Raw genomic sequence first — 19,374 nt, forward strand, 5'->3', positions numbered from 1 at the left:
TATATATATATATATATATATATATATATATATGTATATATATATATATATATATATATATAGATAAAAATCAATACCTTTTGTATATAGCTTTAGCCTATGCTGCACCGATGTGATTGCACCCAAAACAGATAATCTATTTACACGTGACTTAATGTTCGACGCTGTACCGAATTCATCCGCCAGCATCTTGCTCACTCTCGATATTTGGTCCTTTGGAGGTATGATTAACGAAATCATACTCGTGCCATTCCTGTAAAGACAAACACGTCAACCTTCCATCTACAAGTATACCGCAGAGATAATTAAAAGACAATTTTGGAAAAATCCACTTATATAAGACGAGACCTATATACATTTTCCACGATAAATTCCAGTAACGTCTGTCAGTTGCAACAAAAGCGGTTCTTGTATGGGATCTAGAAGCCCAAATTGCGGAACTTGGTGAATGAGCACATGGTTCGCCAAGCCATATGTCAAGGAAATTCGTGCAATGATAACGGTAACAGCTGACAGCACAAAACGCGAGGACTTTGGAGCCGACCTACTTACCCTCTGGCCATCTCGAGACTCTTTATGAGCTTCTTGATTTTCCAGATCTCGACGTTGCGGTCGGCGGAGGTCTCCTCGTTCGACATCGCTGCGAATGTGCGTGGGGACGCGTGGTCGCGACGTTACGGCGGGTTGGTGCCCGAGATGCTGAAAATTTAATCGCTGCCACGCGCGCTCTGGTCCGCCCGAAGGTGGACGTGGAGAACGACGACGATGATAATGACGAGGGTGAATGGAGCAGGAAATGTGGCCCACGTCGATGACGGGGAATCGGATCTTGCCACAGGTTCCTCTCTGTGAAAATTACGATCGGAGAGTTATCGGTAGTTAGAAAATACCGCACCGATCCAGTTCACACCGGATTATGTCAGCCACGAAGGAACGTGGTCGACATAGCCATTCATTCAGGGGCGGTCGCCCGTTCCGTTCGTTCGTTCTCTTTCTTTCTCGCGTTCTCTTTCTCTTTCTCTCTAACGCTCGGTGTCGCGCGCGCGGGCATTAAACGCTCGAGTTTAAGCACGCGCCGTACGGCCACCTTTGCTCGTGGCTATTATACGGTATACCTTCCGTCCTCGCACTCACTTCAGAGGATCGTTACGGTGTGATCAGTGTGCCCGACGTTATCGCGACGAGCTGGTCCTCTTCAGCGGCGACGCGATTCGTCACACGGCGAGTACCACGCGAGCGCGATCCTCGGTATGCACACGTCGGCCATGCGATGGCACAGCGGAAACGTCAGTGAACGAACCACGGTGAACCGTGGACGTTGCCGCACACGAGACAAAATGGGAAGCAAAAAGACTTCACTTCGAGGCCGCCCAGTTGCCAACACGAGCGCGCACGACGCCACGATCGTGAAATATGATGAAATGTGAATTGCGCGTTCGCCATTGGCTACCATCCTTATCGACCGCGCGCGCCTTTAGGCTGCCCTCATATGAATATCGGTAGTAGCGATACCGAATTGTGGATCAAACTTCGTCGTAAATTATCATAAATTTTTAGAATATTTAGTTTTAGAATATTTAATTAAAATTATCGAGATGACTCATGAACCTTTTTAATCGCACTTTATAACTCCATCACGAAAAATTATATTACGAATTTTTTAGATGAAGTGAAAATTACAAAAATGAGCAAACTCACTAGGTGTTAACTAATGAAGTTATAAATATTTTAATAAATTCGATTACTTTCAAAATTTTCACCGTTTCAAGAATTATAATAAACCCCAAGATCTCTCTTCAATTTTTCTTTATTCAATTTAATTCTAGCTAAAGGTGCTTTCGCATGAGAGTTTGCATCCTTGTTAAAATTTAAGTGATTAATACTCAATTCCAGTAATGTAAGATTTATAACTTCAGAGATTGAATCGTAGTTCAATTTTACTCTTTATCTTTTTCTAATTTTTAGGATTAAGAAAAGATAAACAGTAAACCAAACTGACATATTTCACTAGGCGTTTCGATACGCATGAAAACAGTGCGCGCTATTTTATTGAGAAACTTGATGCCAAGTTTTTACACTTAAATGCAAAAATTTGGCACGAGCTTCAAACAGTAGAGTTCGACCAAACCGAAAATGAATGTTGATTGGTTGTCACTCAATTTTGGCCTAAAACCGAAACCAAAATTTTGAAACCGAAACTTAATTTAAATGAATCTTATTAGAGAGAGAGAGAGAGAGAGAGAGAGAGAGAGAGAGAGAAGAGCTACCAGAATCATATTTTTTCAAAATCATATTTTTTCGACTTATTTTTTATTAATTTTACAGACACTGTATAATGCCGCCTCTACTAGAAGAAAGCTGCAACAATTGGTAGAACAAAAGTAGAAGGGAAAATTTTCGATGTTGCCAGGGACATTTTCGATGTTGCCAATTGTATCTCTGGCTCCAAGAGGAGATATCGGTTTAATGCAATATGGCAGCACAGAAAGTTGAAAATGTTTTCACGCTCGGCATTGAATTGCTTGATTTGTTGTTTTCGTCATCATCCTATCATAGGATGCATTCAGAACGATAACCGTTCAGCGCTCATAAGGCGCATTCAGCAGATTCAACAGTTGAGTGAGTGTTCACTGTTATTGGTGTATTCTTTTAGATCATCCAATCAGAATTTTAAATCTAGAAAAAGACAAATAGCAGCGAGCGCTCATTTAACTGTTAACGCAGATATAGTTGAAAAAAAAACGACTATGATTGGTTAATTTTTTACGGCTCGCGAGCTTATTGTAGAACAAGTTTTATTCTGAATCTACAATAGATTTTTAAGATCCAGTTGTTTCACTTTTTGATAAATTTTACCTGTTAGATAAATCTGGCAACCGCGCAATTAATTGGGTAATCTTAGATTGGTAATCTTAAGACCCTAAGTCTTAAGCCATAAAAAATGAACGAATCACAATGAATCAGGAATTCCGCACAACAAAAGAAACAGGGAACAGAGAATAAGAATTTCAATCTATCGGAAACTGTGTATTCCACAATGCATGATCTCTGATAGGTTGAAATTTTTATTTTCTATTCTCTGTTCCTTGTTCCTTTTATTGTGCGGAGCCCCTTATTCTCCTCACATTCGATTATAGTTAGTCAATTTCTTATGGCTTAACGCTTAAAGCACCTATTGTAAATCCGAAGCTAAATTTTCACGAGTTGTTCTAATCAACGGTTTTAGCAACAAAAAATGATCACGTGATCAAAATGGATGGCTTGATATTCGTCAATTTTAGCCACGTGATTTTTTTTGTCGCTGAAACAGCCAGCGTTTGAGCAGCTCGTGAAAATTTACTTTTAAATTGCCTTTTCATGCGCAGCACGCTGCAGTAGCAAAAATGTTACGTGATGTAAAATTTTCATAATTGTTTCAATTGCATTTGCTGCTCAAAAAGCAAAACATTAAAATTTCTAAAATTTAGAATAAACTGTAATTTTCTTAATTATAAAATCACTTTATAATAATCATTTCAAAAAATTACAATAATTGTGATTATTATTCACGTCTCGATGTCAATTGGAAATTGAGATCATGACTTATTTTTACATATTAAACTTATTAATATTTATTAAAAATAATTAATTAATTATAAATATATTTTCTCATTCGAGATGCCATTCTTTGTTAAATTTTTTTAAATATCTGTTGCGATAATATTTCCATTTTTTTTTTTTACAAATATTTCGGACTTTCTCGATTTCGAAAGCCCTTTGTTCATTTAGTGCCATTTTCTGATCAATGTTCGTTCGATTGAATTGCGAGCAAAATGCATTTTGCGCCGGAAGTGCGTCATTAAAAATTTTTAACCAATAATAACAAATTGCTGCCGCAGTATATGAAAAATCATCCTTCTTTCCACTATAAATCAAACTGGATCAAATTTCTGATTAGTTGATCAACTACTTTTTGTCCAGGATATCTAGAGGGAGTAGGTTAATTAGTACCATTACGATAATTTCATTTATCATCTATACAATATCCTGTGAATCTGTAATTATAATTTAGAGAATTCTCTCTACATTCTGAGGAAATAAACGAGATAATTCTAAATGCAGAGAGAACGATCAGGACAATTCTCTTGCTGCAAAATACCCACAATCATTTTTTGTCCTTCGTCCAATAAGGACAATAAATCCAATAAATAAAGAGAGCGAGAGAGACAGGTTGCCCCATCTATCATTTATAGGTCGTCGTAACGGACGCGGACGGCGGACCATGGGCAAAAACCAAGCAAAAAGGCAATGGCGGCTACCCGTTGGACGGCCAGCGAGCTTGGCTACGTGAAAAATCTCCGAAAAATATGATCTACGCGTCGCGATTGACGATCGTAAATTCAAGGTACGTTTTCCGTAACCATTCCTGTCTCGAGTGATAATGTTCGCGACACGGTGCGGCGCGTCCGGGACAACGCTAGAACGAATTCTGGCAACATCAACATGTGGATCCCAAACGATTTGATCGGAATAGGACGACTATTACGGAGAGTTTGAAGTAATCTCGACGCTCGACCATATATGCTGCAGGTCGAACTTATCGTCAATGTGATCGGATTGAATCTTTCTCATACCATAAGCTCTGGTGCATCAGCCAGACTGACGCGACAATTTTGTGCTAAACAAATGTCATGTGCTTGACAGTAACACGTTTGTTTATCAAATTTGATAGCTGCGCCGATTTACCGATTTTCAATGATGTAGTATCGAATAAAAAATATAAAAATATGTCTAGAAATTGCTCACTTTCTGAGATGTTACTATTGATACATCTCTTGTCGAAGTTACATTTCAATGTCACAAATTTAATTGATTGAAATAATGTGTATTAAATATTTATAGCTCTAATGTTTCTATTTTTTTTGTTATATTAATTTTATTATAAACTTCAAATTGTTTATTCCAAATTATTTTAACCCTTCGGCACTACTCTGTAATTTTCTATATAGTTTATATTCTGTGCCATTCAGAGAATCAGCATATATGTTTTATAGTTCCAGACTATATAAAAATCTGAAAAAAATTCTCATATACTTGAAATCTTTAGCAATAATAAGTTTTACTATAATAAAAACTAGATGATATTTTATTAATTTTTCACATTGAAATTTGAATAAGAGTTTTAAGAAAATATGATATTGATTGTACCTTAAAATATACAGTGGTACTGGAAGAACAAGTATAAAGTATAAGTTTAAGTATAAGCCTTTAAGTATTTTCTTTTATTAACAGGTGTATGGCTTGAAGGCGGAGAAGTATTTTTGCCTGCAAAGGTAGAAATGGCACATGGTATATGCAGAGGATGGCTGATAGACGAATGGACTTGTTATTGAATCGATTAGACAATGAATGGTGGCTGGTAAATCAAATAGAAAGATACGACTGCAGGCAGGAAGGAGTAAATGAGTGCGCGCACCTAAGTAATGAGCGAGACTCGGCATTATCCTATTCGTTCGGTCTCGGACTTATACGCAGCCGAGGAAATAGAAGTGCTTCTTCTAGAAGAGATACGCGACCTGGAGTCACCACCTGCTATATATTCTAAACCCGAAGACATTCAAGACTTCGAAATTGGTATGTGTTTCAATGTTTTAATTAATATTTGTGTATTATTTAATATCACTTCAATATGGAATTTTATACATAAACAAAGTTGAAATTCCATATCTGCTATATCAATAATTGTTTTATGGTCACTTTGTAATATCAAGATAATGTATAGTTATTAAAATTTTAACACTGATTTGTCTTTCTATTTTTTATTAGAGTTATTGTATATCTATATAACTGCATATACGAATATATACATGGTTTTAATATTGTATCAATAGCAGGCAGTAGGACAGGGGGGCAAATCAGCTCCCAATCATCAGAGCTGGATTCGCCAGGGGTGAACTCGACAGTCCACTCTTGGGATTCGCATGCTAATTATCACGGTCACTATGGTAATAGTGATCATAGACCTGGCTCATCAAACACCATGCCTTGGTCTCGTGCAAGTCATGTGGTTATTTACTGCGACATACAAGGACATCTTAAAACACCTACGGGTGTTGTTAGACTCTTATTACTTGTGAGTGTAAAGTCACTTTTATGTAGAAACTATATGACAAACTCAAAGTTTGAGCTACTACAATTGTTATATATAGATAAATTAATGAGCGCATTTCGTAGATATCTTCTGCAGCTTGTTTGGCAACTTTATGCAGTTCTGGCACTGCCAAGGTCAGCATTTTTATGCTGCCTTTAGCAGATCGTTTACGATTCATGATCTTTGTAGCTGTTTTCTGTTTCTTGGTCACTGCAGCTCTTCTCTTCCTTGATATTTCGCATGTCATTTACATCCTTCCTTTAAATTGGACTAGACTGGTAAGTAATGTTTCACTATAAGACTAATATTACATTTGTCATATGACAAATTTTTCAACTTTTGTATTAATTGACTGTAGAGAGTTTTCGAATCTCTCTATGCAATAGCCAATCGACAAGCTTGAAAAATTTGTTGTACAATAACAATAAATGTAATATCAGCTTAATATCTGTATGTTTCAGAAACTATTTATGTAATTATTATTGTTATAAGAAATTATTGTGTAGATATATTAGTTGATGTTGTTATGTATAAGAGGTTATTATTTTTTTCTAGAATGCTATAGTATTCACTGGCATAGGCTTGTCATATGCTGCAAGTAGCGCATTATTAGCATGTACAATATGGAAATATCACAGTGGAGGTTGGGTACCAAGACGCACACGTTCTCAATTAACTGCTGCAGCAGTAGTGGGACTTTTTTGTGCTCTTTTAGCATTTTTACTGTCTTGGATACATTGTCGTAGTGGATCAAGTTGTAAAGGTCAAGATTCTCGTAGTCATACTCCAACCCAACTTTATAAACCCGTTGACAATTCTTCTTCCTCTGGGGTAAATAATTTGCATGTTTTATGGCTCAAGTATTGATTAGCAATCACGGTGTAAATATAATCTAAAATGCAGGTCACTTTGAAGGAACGTAGTCCTAAGAGACCGGCTTCATGGGCCGTGAAAAATCAGCAATCGAAGAAACGTAACGTGGACAGTGATACGAACACTAGTAACGGTGGCCATCGCGGTAGTAATCACGAGAAATTTAAACAAGGCGCAAATAGAAAGGACCATTGGGCTACAGCCAAGCAACATATTTTAGAAACACATACGAATAACGAGGATACTCGGCGGGAAGATACTGAGATTGAGAGGAGACGAAGAAGACGAAGGAAAGAGGGTGACAGTAGTTCAACCGGTGATGGAACCGCGCCAAGTAATAGTAAAGTCGATGCTAGTCTTGTTACTGCGGAGGAAGCGAAGATTAGAAGAGTACCGCGAAAGTTACCTCTACAGTCTACAGTGGAGCAGTCTCAGCCGTGGCCCGAAACTGAATGTAGAAATAGTGGTACTACGCAAATTAAAAGTAAAACTAGACGAATGCCAGTGAACAATGACGCACAGAATTATTGTGAAATGAATGAGGCTAGATCGATCAATCGAGTGACTCGAAACGGTCTTCGAAACTGGGAGGCGGAATGTACGTCTAGCAACGGTATAGAAGAAACTACTGATGCGAATGTGGTTCGTAATGCTATGTGGTCCGGACAGTGGCGCCCACCACCAGATGATGTTCAACCTTGTTCTAGCAAAACTATCGATCCTTACAGCTTTACCTGAACGTCTTGTGAAATATGAAGCACACATTTTAGGTAAAAAATGAACTTGTTCTATCGAGCAGTTTCTGTGAACAATTTGTGACATAACAAAATTTTTTATAAACCGAGTATATCTATATACTTTACGTCTATAAACATTTTATTCAATACAGTAATGATATTACAATTGAAATTTTGTACTTTTTTCTTGCTTGCATACAAAATATCTGATTTTATATTTAATATTAAATGATGCGTAATGACTGAAGTAGAAATCTTGATTTTATATTTTGTGTCTGTGTTTTCAACTGTGTATGAAATTGAATGTTAACGTAAAATATATAGATTACTATATTTCGTACATGCAATAGGTGAAAAAGTAGCTCGGACTTATTATAGGGCTCATCAAGTTCGTCGTTATCGAATTTTGCAGGACGAACATGTGTCCAAAGATTTAAGATCTTGTATAAAATTATTGCTGCCTTGTACATTTTGCTGCCAAGAGGATAGGTTTTCTTTAGTTGTTCGGGTCCTGACGTTTTGCATCACAAAACCAGACTGCCCAACTTTGATAAGCAAATAATGCCACTTCATTCCAATCATGTACCAAATAATAAATCTAAGTAAGTTTTAATGGGATTTTATAAGTATAAGACCACTATATAGCACGTAACACTAATATATATTTAACTAATTATTTCTATCATATTTTGATGCCAACATATTTTGAGCTCCATGCATACTTGGAAAAAGCGTTTAGTACATGCAGGGAGAAATTGCCTATTCTTTAAGAAAGTTGTATATATTAAACCTTGAAGGATTATATACATACATAATAAAATGCAGCTAGACCGATCTTTCTATCCTATATACAAACAACGGTAGTTGCAACTGTAATTTGCGACTGTAACTTGTCTATTTAAATTTATATATAATTGCAAACTCTTGAAACACAAGCGCACAAGATTCTTCTTTTATTAAATTAAATTTTAATATTATTTAAGGAAATGAAACTGGTTATATATATAATTAAACATATTAATTTATTTTAAAATGCTTAAAAAAATTACGATGTGATTATAAAATATGCGAAAATCGAAGTTTATGAAATTATCATAAACGATGCTTTTAATAAAGTTTTTAATAAAGGAAAAGATTATATATTCGCAAAATTATAAAATAATTTTCTTAATTAAATTTTGTTTTAAATTTTAATTAAACATATGACTTATTAATAATCGGTGTAATAGTAATCACGATAATATTTTATTTTGCAATGACAATACCTTTATAAATATATATTTCACACAATGGCCTTATAGAATTTTAAATTTTTATTAAAGCACGTTTTGAGAAAAATGCTAAAAATAATTTCATATAGAGAGAACTTTTTATTGACTTTTAATAAAATTATAAGACTTAATCTTTGCATTGGAAGATCGGTTTGGCATTAGTTCCCGTATGAACAGAATAGTATGCGTGGAACGATTATTTATTGTATTATTCCAATTAGCTCACACTCTGAAATGTGCTCATTATATTACAATAGTATCATTCTTGCACAAGGACGGAACAAACACTTAAATTACAAGTTTAATTATAATTAACCAAATTAAATAATACTAATTTAAAAAATGTTTATATATATATTGTAATTGGTTATTTTTAAATCTTAAATCTTTAAACTGAATTTTTTCATATACATAATTAATAGATTTTTGCTGATTTAAGTTATTAAAAGAGAATGATCCGTCCCTGTTCCTGTATGCATTATTTATAAGTACGTCTTACGTAGTTTTAAAATTATTATAAATGAATAGTATTATTTATTGTATTAATCTTTTAATGAAAGAGTCTAGTCAACTCTGGTCAAGCACTTTTTTGTACAACTATATCTTCTTAATAATCCATCAAATTAAAGAGCAAAGTATTTTTTAGTATATACATATCGTGTTAGAAGTACAATTCATCTTAGAAGAAAACTATTAAGCGCTTGTTTCCTGATTGATAATTCCATTGAGTCTTTTTTAATATATAACAGCATTATCTAGTCTTCAGAATTTCTATAATATCTTGTTTCTCCTTTGTTCAATGTATCACGACCATTATATCGAATGAATATAAACATGTTAGCTAATCTTGATTAAGACAACTATTTTGTCTAACAACAGCTATTTTTTGTCTTTTGATACGATGCCGCGAGTGTAAACACAAATAAATTATACACTTATCGAACTTTGATGCGTCAACCTTAAATCAATTAATAGTGTAAGAGAAATGCGTGTTCATATAGATTCATAAAGAGAACGAGATGTAATACAGCAGCTTCGTTGTGGCAAATATAAAGTATCAATTTGTTTTATTGGAGATATTATAGTGTGTAATTTTTCTATATGATTTATTTTTGGTATGCTGAGAATTATGAGTGAGTATCTCAAATAAATTATGTTTTGTTAGGAGTAACTAATTTATCAATATCACTTGGCGTAATAAAACAATTAGCCTTGAGTGAGATCAAAGTGTACAAACACTGCCAGAGGAAATATAACGCTCTTTTTAAATGTAATGTGATACCGATTAGTTTTCTTAATGACTTTACATCCAAGGCTTGTAATTCGAATTCGTACACGTAGTTTTATATCATTTTATTTCACATTCCATATTGTTATTTGTAATAATAACAGATCTTTTTAATGCTAATTCTCAAATTTTTCAGGAAAAATATAAAAACATCATTTGTTAAATAGTATTATCAAATAAGGACATAATAGACAGCTAATGGATTAAAGTCATCGTTATTATAATAAAGACTAAACTATTATTTGATTTTGATATTCGTAAAATTATTTGCTTCAACGAAGTTAATATAATAAATAATAGCAGTATGTTTGTGATACATGAAAAGCACTGTTTCCTTAGAATTTGTATGAATAAATTATCATTCAGGCAATAAATTTCGATTACGATTAATAGATGCAGATTTCTTTATATACTAAGCTCGATTGACAGTGACCTGTAGTGATAGCATGACAATCCAAATCTGTATATGACCTGAGATCCCTTCAAAATCAGGCGAGCTAAAAAGAATTGATAGGAAAAATTATTGTGATTAAAATAGGTATTTTAATGAACACATTCAATTAATTACAGAATGTATTCTTTACGATATCGAAAATTAGAAACTTAATTTTACAGAATGAATTCCTGTCAATTTGTTTTAATTCTCCTAATAGAATAATTTAACTGGCCTAAGTCCTCATTTGCTAAACGATAGACGTCACGTTACATGTGTTACGTATCCTAAATACGAAATATTTGTCTTGTTTAGATATTTTTAATGTGTTTTAATATTTATGTGAATGTATTCAAGTATTAATATATATAGTGTCATTGTATTTATATATTTCGTTACATATGAATGAATAATGTGATGCTGCCAATAATTATAGTGGACATCAAACTGTAGCGACATATTAATTGTAGGATTGTTAGGCGAATCGTGAGTCGAATGTCTTTTCAGAAGTCTGAAAACAATGGATATAAATATAAATAAAACGACTGGGCAGATTGCCAAGTATGACGCAAAGATATCATGCGATGTATGACATCTTGGTGATTTGTCGAACTGATAGCGAATGATCTAGACAATAAATGATTCATGAGTCACGTAACACCTAAGTTATAGCATTATCACATATTCTTTTAAATGTCATTTTATACATCTAGGAGTAAAATGAACGGCGAATATTATACACTATTGATTGTGCGGAGTTGTGCGGGTGATTGTGTATGTTACTTAACAATATATCACAAATCTAGTCAGAGTGAACTTTGTGTAATGTTACTTGAACAAAACAATGTACATTTGTTAGTAAATGCGTTAAACACAATTTGATTGGCGACAGCTAAATACGACATTATATTTCGCGCGTATACCATGTCACGCAATCGTCCGAAATACAAATGGAAATATCAAAATCATTGCGCAATCTGTTAAACTTCATAAGAGCTACGCCTTAGGAAGGTCGGAATATCTAACAAGAAATGTATTTATAAATCGTTATATACCATAATATTTCCATTGTCAATGCATAATAATTATTTTCAACGCACGAGCAAGGCTAATGGAAAAGAATATTTTAGAATAAGATTCATATCGAGCTTATATACATCTAATATCAATCTATAATTACATGAATTTTCAACATTTTTATCATTACTATTATATTAATCAATTCTTCAAATTGATATTCGAAAATATTAAATATTAAGGAATTAAGAGGAATATCACTTGCGTGTGTAACTTCAATGGAACTTTTCATCGAATTAATGTATTAGAATCGCTCAATTATTAAGATCGATACTATTACGTTCGATCTCCTTCAATTTTCCAACTATGTTTTCCAAGTTTTTACGACGTACGCAGTACTTTGTTTGATCGCTTCCATTTGACATAGAAGAATAAGGATATACGTGTCCAACGTAGCGATGAATCCAACCACTCGAAGAATGAAGAAATCGAAAAAATAGCACATAACATACGACTCCAATATAGAACAAAGATCATATTTTTGATATATTTCAATTATATTAAGCACATAAATGTATTACCTTTCATTTCGGGCATACAGAGGCGATGTCTGCAATAATATCCGGTAAGTAAATATACCTTAGAATAATCTTATGTCTCTATATCTTCTTACCTGCCGTTGAAGTCTTAATTGCTTTAGTAATAAATATTTACAGATGGATTTCGTCCAACTGTATTGATCACGGTGTACACTCGATAATCCGGATAGATCCGTCGGATATGCCGGAAATTGCGGTCTCACTGTCGTATGACGCTGTTGGTGAAGCAAGTGTTGCTGCTGGCATATGTAATTTGAATAATACGGATCATCATAGGCTATTAAATGACCCGATGGAGACGCTAAAGAATTCGATATTGCAACTGTAACAAATTTAAGTAATCAATATATTTATTAACACTTTTTATGTCTAAGTAACACAATATTTTATTGTATTCCATACAAAGTACACCGAAGTATGTCTGAAGGATTGCTTAACAGAATATTTTAAATATATATACATATGTAATATAATTTTTTAAATTAACCTTTCGCCTTCTGAGCCTTTAATAACGTGTCATAATATCGTTTCTTATATGCAGCTAGTTCAGACATTGAACGAGCTTGAAAATTATTTGCAGAATTTACATTATCCGATTTTGATTCTACCGTTTCGCATCTAAATTAGAAATCGTTTTATTATTATTTGGCATTGTACGTGTGACTAAGACGTTCGATAAAATAAACACATTTACCCGTGTCTTGATTTTTCCGTATTATCTTTGCACTCAAATGTAGTCGCTTTCTTTTCCATATCATAATCTAAATTATTTTGTTGTAATTGTAATTTAATTATTTTATTAAATTCTTGAGAATTATGTTTCTTTTGCAATTCATTAACATAAGTAATAGCTTTTTGTTTTCTCCTTTCAATCGATTCTTTTTGATTTTTTTCTATATTGATATTTGTGTTCTGTTTGTTTAAAGGTAAGCAGCTATTGGTATCACTATTTGAGATATTAGATGTAAAATCTTCTAAAACTTTCGGTGATGTTTCAGATTTTGGGTCGTTCGATGTAAAACATACCAAATTCAAGAAGCCCTGTGGATGCGATATGATGCGTGGAAAGGTCGATTCTGTATGCATACATGAGAAATTTTGTAATTTTATATATTATCTATAATTACAAAATATATTAAAGGCATTGATGTAATGAATAATGTTACCAACGAAAGTTCCTTCTTGCGCTCGTTTTAAAAAATTGTTCAAGCTTGTTTTAAGTCTATCATTAGGTGTTGGTAAAAGATCGTCTGCCTAAAATTTAATTAATTTAATTTTACTTTTAGAACTGCTCTAAACTAAAATTAATCTAAAATTCCCTATATTTTATCTACATACACTTATGATAATATTCTGATCTTCATCGCAACACACATCCATTTTATATATCTCATCTTTAATTGTCTGTTTAATTGTTGCGTCTTGACTAATGTCGATTATCATATGTGAAATGCCAGATTTTTTATTTTTATCAAATGCATCTTCATATTTTTTATATTTGTATTTAACATCATTAAATTGTTGCGGAATCTTATTTTGCGCGCACGATAAATCTATTATCTCAGTATTGTTACTAGTCTTCGTGGAGCATGTATCCTAAAATGTATTAATATCTTGTAATTATTTTATTTATGTCTTTTTTCGTTTATTTTATTTCTCTTTTCTTCTAACAAACTTTATATACCGTTTGAGACAAGTGACAAGGGTGTGATTCAGCAATGGTATTATTATGCATATTAATTCTAGCCGGTACATAATACTTTTTATTAAGTAGATATTGTCGATAAGATGGCATTTGATACTTATTTCTCTCCAGCCAATTTTTCGAATTATTATTTAGATGATTTGATGAAACTGCCTATTGATTAATATGTAGAACTTAAATTGACATCAGTTACAAATGAATGAAAAATCGCATTATATGGATCTGTTAAAATGAATTACGTTTTTTATATGATTGGGAATCATAGAAATCTCGCTTTCGGAAAAACCTCGGAAAGGAAAAGCTTCGGAAAGCGACGACTGGAAATTCGACGTATTTTTATCGCATAACAAATTTTGCTTTGGTGATGAAACATCCGTTATTTTATCCATATTTTTAATATCAGATATATTTTGAAATGTATTGCTGCTAATATTGTAATAATATGAGATATACAATTATATAATAAAGATTGTACTGTGTAAAGAGATCGCTTACTTTTCCTGCAGATTGATTTTAGTAAAACCTGTAATTGTACGAAACACTTCTTTAATCATTTGGTCTGATGTATTATCTGGAGGAGGAATCATTGAAAGCAACAGATGCTTTTTTTGGAAACCACAATCTTCTAGTAAAGCTTGAACTTTTCTCAGCACATATTCATATGTATTGATACCATCTTTTGGTTGATATATATGCAATAATTGCGTAATTATATTCGAAATGTTGTTTCCCTTGTAATCATGATGTATAGCTGAATATAATGATGAAAAATCTATTGCTGCTGCAATAGGATCAGTGTCGTTTGTATTCTCTAATTAAAGAATATTTTAATTAATTTTTTATTAAGATTAAAAAATTAAATCTTATATTTAATAATAATAATAATTGTATTATTTTATATATGTAAAACTTCTAAAAAAATTAATCTAATTTTATAATATTTATCAAATAATTTCCATTTACAACTGTAAAATACCATGATAAATAATCATATAAATATATACGATGGAATTAATAACCACAATCTGTGCAACTATTATTCGTATGTTGGGTAATTATATTGAAATGTATTACTCACGCTGCTCAAAATCCATACTCGTAATAATGTAAGATTCAAGAGTAATAAATAGTTTATAACGACTTTAGGTATCCTACCAAATTCGATGAGTCAAAATAAGGTATTTGTGAAATAATTGAAGTATTTCCATTATTGAAAACAGCTGACGATGTAATATACATGGCTCATTTGTAAAATGACTAAAATCCGATCGCATCCGTAAAATGCGCTATTTATATACGTAGTGAACAGAAAAATAAGTGACTTTGAAAAGAAAAAAATTAATTTCTCTTATATTACAACTATATATTTTTTTAAATGTTAAATGCAGTAGTTTCTCTTATCTTTTATTTGATATTCTTTCGTTAAGAAAGTACGATTATCTCCACTTTAAAATAGACATACTTACGCTTTTAAGAAGGAAATGGCATTTCTCTCTGAGAGGAAATTGTTTCGGTTAATTAAAACACATCTGCAAGTTCTACATATGGCGAGTGGATTATTTTAATAAGGCTCCGTTGCGGAGCTTGGGCCGCAACATTCTCCATGCATGTAGATAATCCTGGAGACTTTGCAAGGATTATTAGTCAATGGTTATTATAAAAGCGAGTTCATGACATGGACCATGTTACTCAGTACAATGTCCCAACAGAAAGCACTTCTACTTTCCATCTGCCTGTTGGCATTCGTTGCCAGTTTAACTGTGGCACTTCCACCTGGAGCACCATGGACAAACTCTAAACCAAGTAAATTCTTTTTATTACTCTATATAAAGTATATAAAGAAATTATGTATGTACAGATAATTATTAATTATATATTTAAAGAGAACTTTGCTATTCATTTAAAAAAAAATAGTTCTTTATCTTCAAAATGTCTTCTAAATTCAAATTCAAATAATCTTGGTGTCAAATGCAAAATAGAAAATTAAATTCCAAATAAGAACTCCGATGAAAATTTTTCTCAGAAAGATGAGAATTCTCGATGAGAATTTGTTATATAATTTTTCAGAATTTTTATATAATTTTATAACTTTCTCACATTTTTTGTACGAATTGGAAAACTTAGAAAATCTACATCAGAATTTTCCATATGTTAATTATGAAATATGTTAATTATAAAATATGTTAATTATGAAATATTATAAAATTTCTAAGATTTTTTGTAAATATAATTTCTGGTGAAATTATAAAATCTAAAAACTTAAAAAAATTTTTTTTTACTTATGGAGAAATCTCAGAATATTTCAAAATTCACATATATGACAAATTCTGAGATATAAACTTTCCAAATATTTGATTGAGAATTTTTTTATATTTTTATTATATTTTCTGAAAAATGTTTCAATTCATATAAAAATTATAAAAAAAATCTTTACCAGGGAAACTTACGTAATTATTTTCTATTTAAAAAAATATATAAAAAATATTTTAAGATTATCTATAAACGAGTATCTATAAAAAAGAACAAAAATTTAATAATTTTACATTCAGTTTTAAATGTAGATTTCTTGTCAATGCTTTTTAATTCCTTAATATTTTTTTGCACAGATAAAAGATAATATATATAATGATATTAGATATTATATTAACTTATTATTTTGTAATTCATAGTTTATTCGCGAGCTCTCGGACCTCCAGGAGGAATAGACACGATATCTGTACCCTACATGCCAAAATCTTCATTTATGCCGAAGTTTGTCGATCCAAAGGCGTTTATTTCTAAGAAGACAGATATGCTGAGTAACTTGTTCGGCGGTATAGGACCAGTTGCATATAACGTAGCAGATACTAAACCGATCATTCCATATGGCGTAAGCGGACTGCCTTCAGATAATGTTGATAGTGCAAATGCATTATTTAATAAACGAGACATGCTACAAGATGATAAAGAAAAAATTATTGATGGTAACAATATGTATAAACGCGGTATGTTTGGTCCGTTTGCTCCAAAGTTCGGCCCAATGGGTTCCATGGGTTCGATAAGTCCAACGGGTCCAAAATTCGGTCCCTTTACACCATTTTCATCAGAAACAATGCCAGATTTTATGGATAAAGCATCTTTCTCCCGAAGAAGAAGAAGCATAGAAGTACCTTCTTCCGCAGAAAACGTTAATACCATTCCAGGCTCATCATCTTATCCAAAGATAATAGAAGGTATATCGGCAACAAAACCAGCCGCTGGTGTGCCAAAAGAATATTTGCCGGGAATGTTCGGACCTTTCGGACCAGGTGGATTACCAAGTAGTTCTTTTGGCCCAGTGATGGATCCAAGTGCGATCATTTCGAAGAAATCAGAATTCCTGGACACGCTCTTCAAAAATCTTGCCACTAGCACTCCAGCATCAACGACCGAAGTACCTATACCGAAAAGCACTATTGTACCTCCTAGTTTCTGGATACCGTCCTCTGTAATTCCCGGCCCAACCGAGTATACCCAGAAGGTATCTGACTTCCTGGACAAACTATTTGACAGTATAAATATAACTGCACTAGAAGCAAGCGATGATTCAGACACAAAAAGCGATTTTCTGAGATCTCTAAAATTCGACGATAATTCATCGGACAAAATCGCAAGATCCTTAGATGATGCGTCATCTATTGCAGCTGCTAAAGATATAATTGTCAATACGATATTGTCAGAGCTTGGTAATTTAAAAGGCGATATGATAGCGACTTTAAATGATTTGATCGCATATGAAAAGAGTGCGACAGCCGCTGTCGCTAAGGCAAAAAAACCTTTTAAGCCTTTCTCTGATGCATTTCCTTTTGCGAAGCCAACAATCGATCCAACGCTTCCGTTCCAGCAGAGAATGACTGCACTTAGTCAAGTATTTGATATGCTAACGGAGCTGCAAAGAAACATCAGTGTGATTGCAAAAAACGCGATAGCAACTAATGCTAGCACACCAGATAATCCGGAATTGTCGAAGATTCCATTAGCTAATGGTGCAATTGGAACTTCACCGATTAATAACACTCTCTTAAATGCCATTCTGAAGAAAATATCCACTGTGAACAGTGCAACTCCGACTTCTTATTCAACTTCTTATCCAACTTCTTATTCAGCAGATCTCATCAAAGAAAATTCTATAATGAGCAGAGCTTTGTCCAAAGGACCAACATCTTTCTGGGTATCTTATCCTGAGAGTTCGGCTGTAAAACGGCAATTAGACGATAACTCACCATATTTCGGATATGAAAACGATAATGATCGGCATGATCATAGCCAATATAGGAGAGGTGTACAAATGCAGATGCATCAGGGCTATCAAAGTCTACCTGCAGGTTCAGTAGAGTCTGTACAAGCGGGAGGAGGTTCTACGCCTGGACATCAAGGAGGAGGAATCAAGTTGCTGGTAAGTGCGATTTTATTTTGAAAGATAAGTAATTTTAGTGATAATTAATTAAAATATTAAGAGAGAAAAAAGTTTGAACGTTAATTATAAAAGTACATAAATTCAATTTCACATAAAAATTTTGCTATATATAGCAAAATGTGACATATAATATTTCTCATTAAAACTTACAATTTATAACTATGTAATTTGTTACAATTCATAATGGAAAGCATCTTGAATTACAATAAAAAAAAGATTTGGAAAGTTTTGAAATTCAGTTACTACAGTTCTAAAAATAATATGCAATAATTGATGTTATATATTCAATAAATGCTATATTACTTGGACACAACAATTATTAATTGATTTATATTATTCTCTCTTTTCTTAAAAAATGTTTCAGTTATTATTATATCGTAATTACATATTATTATTATTATTATTTTGGAATTATATTATTTTAATGTTATCATTAACGTCAATGCTTTACATTTTTTTTCTTTTTTTAATATATAAATATGACGTCTATAAAATGTACAGAATCTTTCTTTGAATCAATAATATAAAAAAAGAAATATTAGTATCAGAGATGATTCTTAATGTGTTTACCATTTCTTAAATCTACTCTTACAAACTCTATTTATTTATTCGATTTTATTAAGAAATCATGAAAGAAAGTTAAATTAAATATTATAACAACGAAACAATAAAATATTTTATAATTTAATGCAAGGCAATGTGCATATATACATACACACACACACACACACACACACACACATACACACACACACACACACACACACACACACACACACACACTATTATTATATATGTGTGTAGTATATATATAATATATTACGTTAGACTACTATACTAAATAAATTATTGTACTACTTAACTAACTAAACGAACGGAAACGTAA

The 19,374-nt window shown here is 32.5% G+C and overlaps 4 protein-coding genes across 5 annotated transcripts in view; 2 read left to right on the forward strand and 2 right to left on the reverse strand.

The window, feature by feature from the left end:
• Positions 1-638, reverse strand: part of LOC105626798 (eukaryotic peptide chain release factor subunit 1) — a 7,879-nt gene extending 7,241 nt beyond the window's left edge. For both annotated transcript variants that reach the window (XM_012208094.1, XM_012208095.1), the window contains exons 1-2: positions 553-638; positions 78-253 (exon numbers count right to left, since the gene is read on the reverse strand). In XM_012208094.1, the coding sequence (XP_012063484.1) occupies positions 78-253; positions 553-638 (262 nt within the window). The remainder of the gene's footprint in view (positions 1-77; positions 254-552) is intronic.
• A 4,824-nt stretch (positions 639-5,462) lies between these two features.
• LOC105626799 lies at positions 5,463-7,741 on the forward strand. Its single transcript, XM_012208096.1, has 5 exons — positions 5,463-5,613; positions 5,871-6,112; positions 6,214-6,408; positions 6,686-6,961; positions 7,034-7,741. Exons 1-5 carry the CDS (start codon positions 5,463-5,465, stop codon positions 7,739-7,741), a joined length of 1,572 nt encoding a protein of 523 aa, XP_012063486.1.
• Positions 7,742-12,326: 4,585 nt separating this feature from the next.
• On the reverse strand, positions 12,327-17,230 carry LOC105626803. The gene is made up of 10 exons (XM_012208100.1): positions 17,203-17,230; positions 14,549-14,864; positions 14,293-14,479; positions 14,024-14,206; positions 13,687-13,944; positions 13,515-13,602; positions 13,043-13,424; positions 12,836-12,966; positions 12,423-12,670; positions 12,327-12,359 (listed from the first exon to the last, which is right to left on the reverse strand). The coding sequence occupies exons 1-10, from the start codon at positions 17,228-17,230 to the stop codon at positions 12,327-12,329; spliced, it is 1,854 nt and encodes a 617-aa protein (XP_012063490.1).
• Positions 15,724-19,374, forward strand: part of LOC105626802 — a 4,426-nt gene continuing 775 nt past the window's right edge. Inside the window, exons 1-2 of the mRNA XM_012208099.1 lie at positions 15,724-15,856; positions 16,723-18,467. Of these exons, the coding sequence (XP_012063489.1) occupies positions 15,724-15,856; positions 16,723-18,467 (1,878 nt within the window). The remainder of the gene's footprint in view (positions 15,857-16,722; positions 18,468-19,374) is intronic.

The sequence above is a fragment of the Atta cephalotes genome (assembly GCF_000143395.1).
Source record: "Atta cephalotes unplaced genomic scaffold scaffold00006, whole genome shotgun sequence".
NCBI classification, from domain to species: domain Eukaryota; kingdom Metazoa; phylum Arthropoda; class Insecta; order Hymenoptera; family Formicidae; genus Atta; species Atta cephalotes.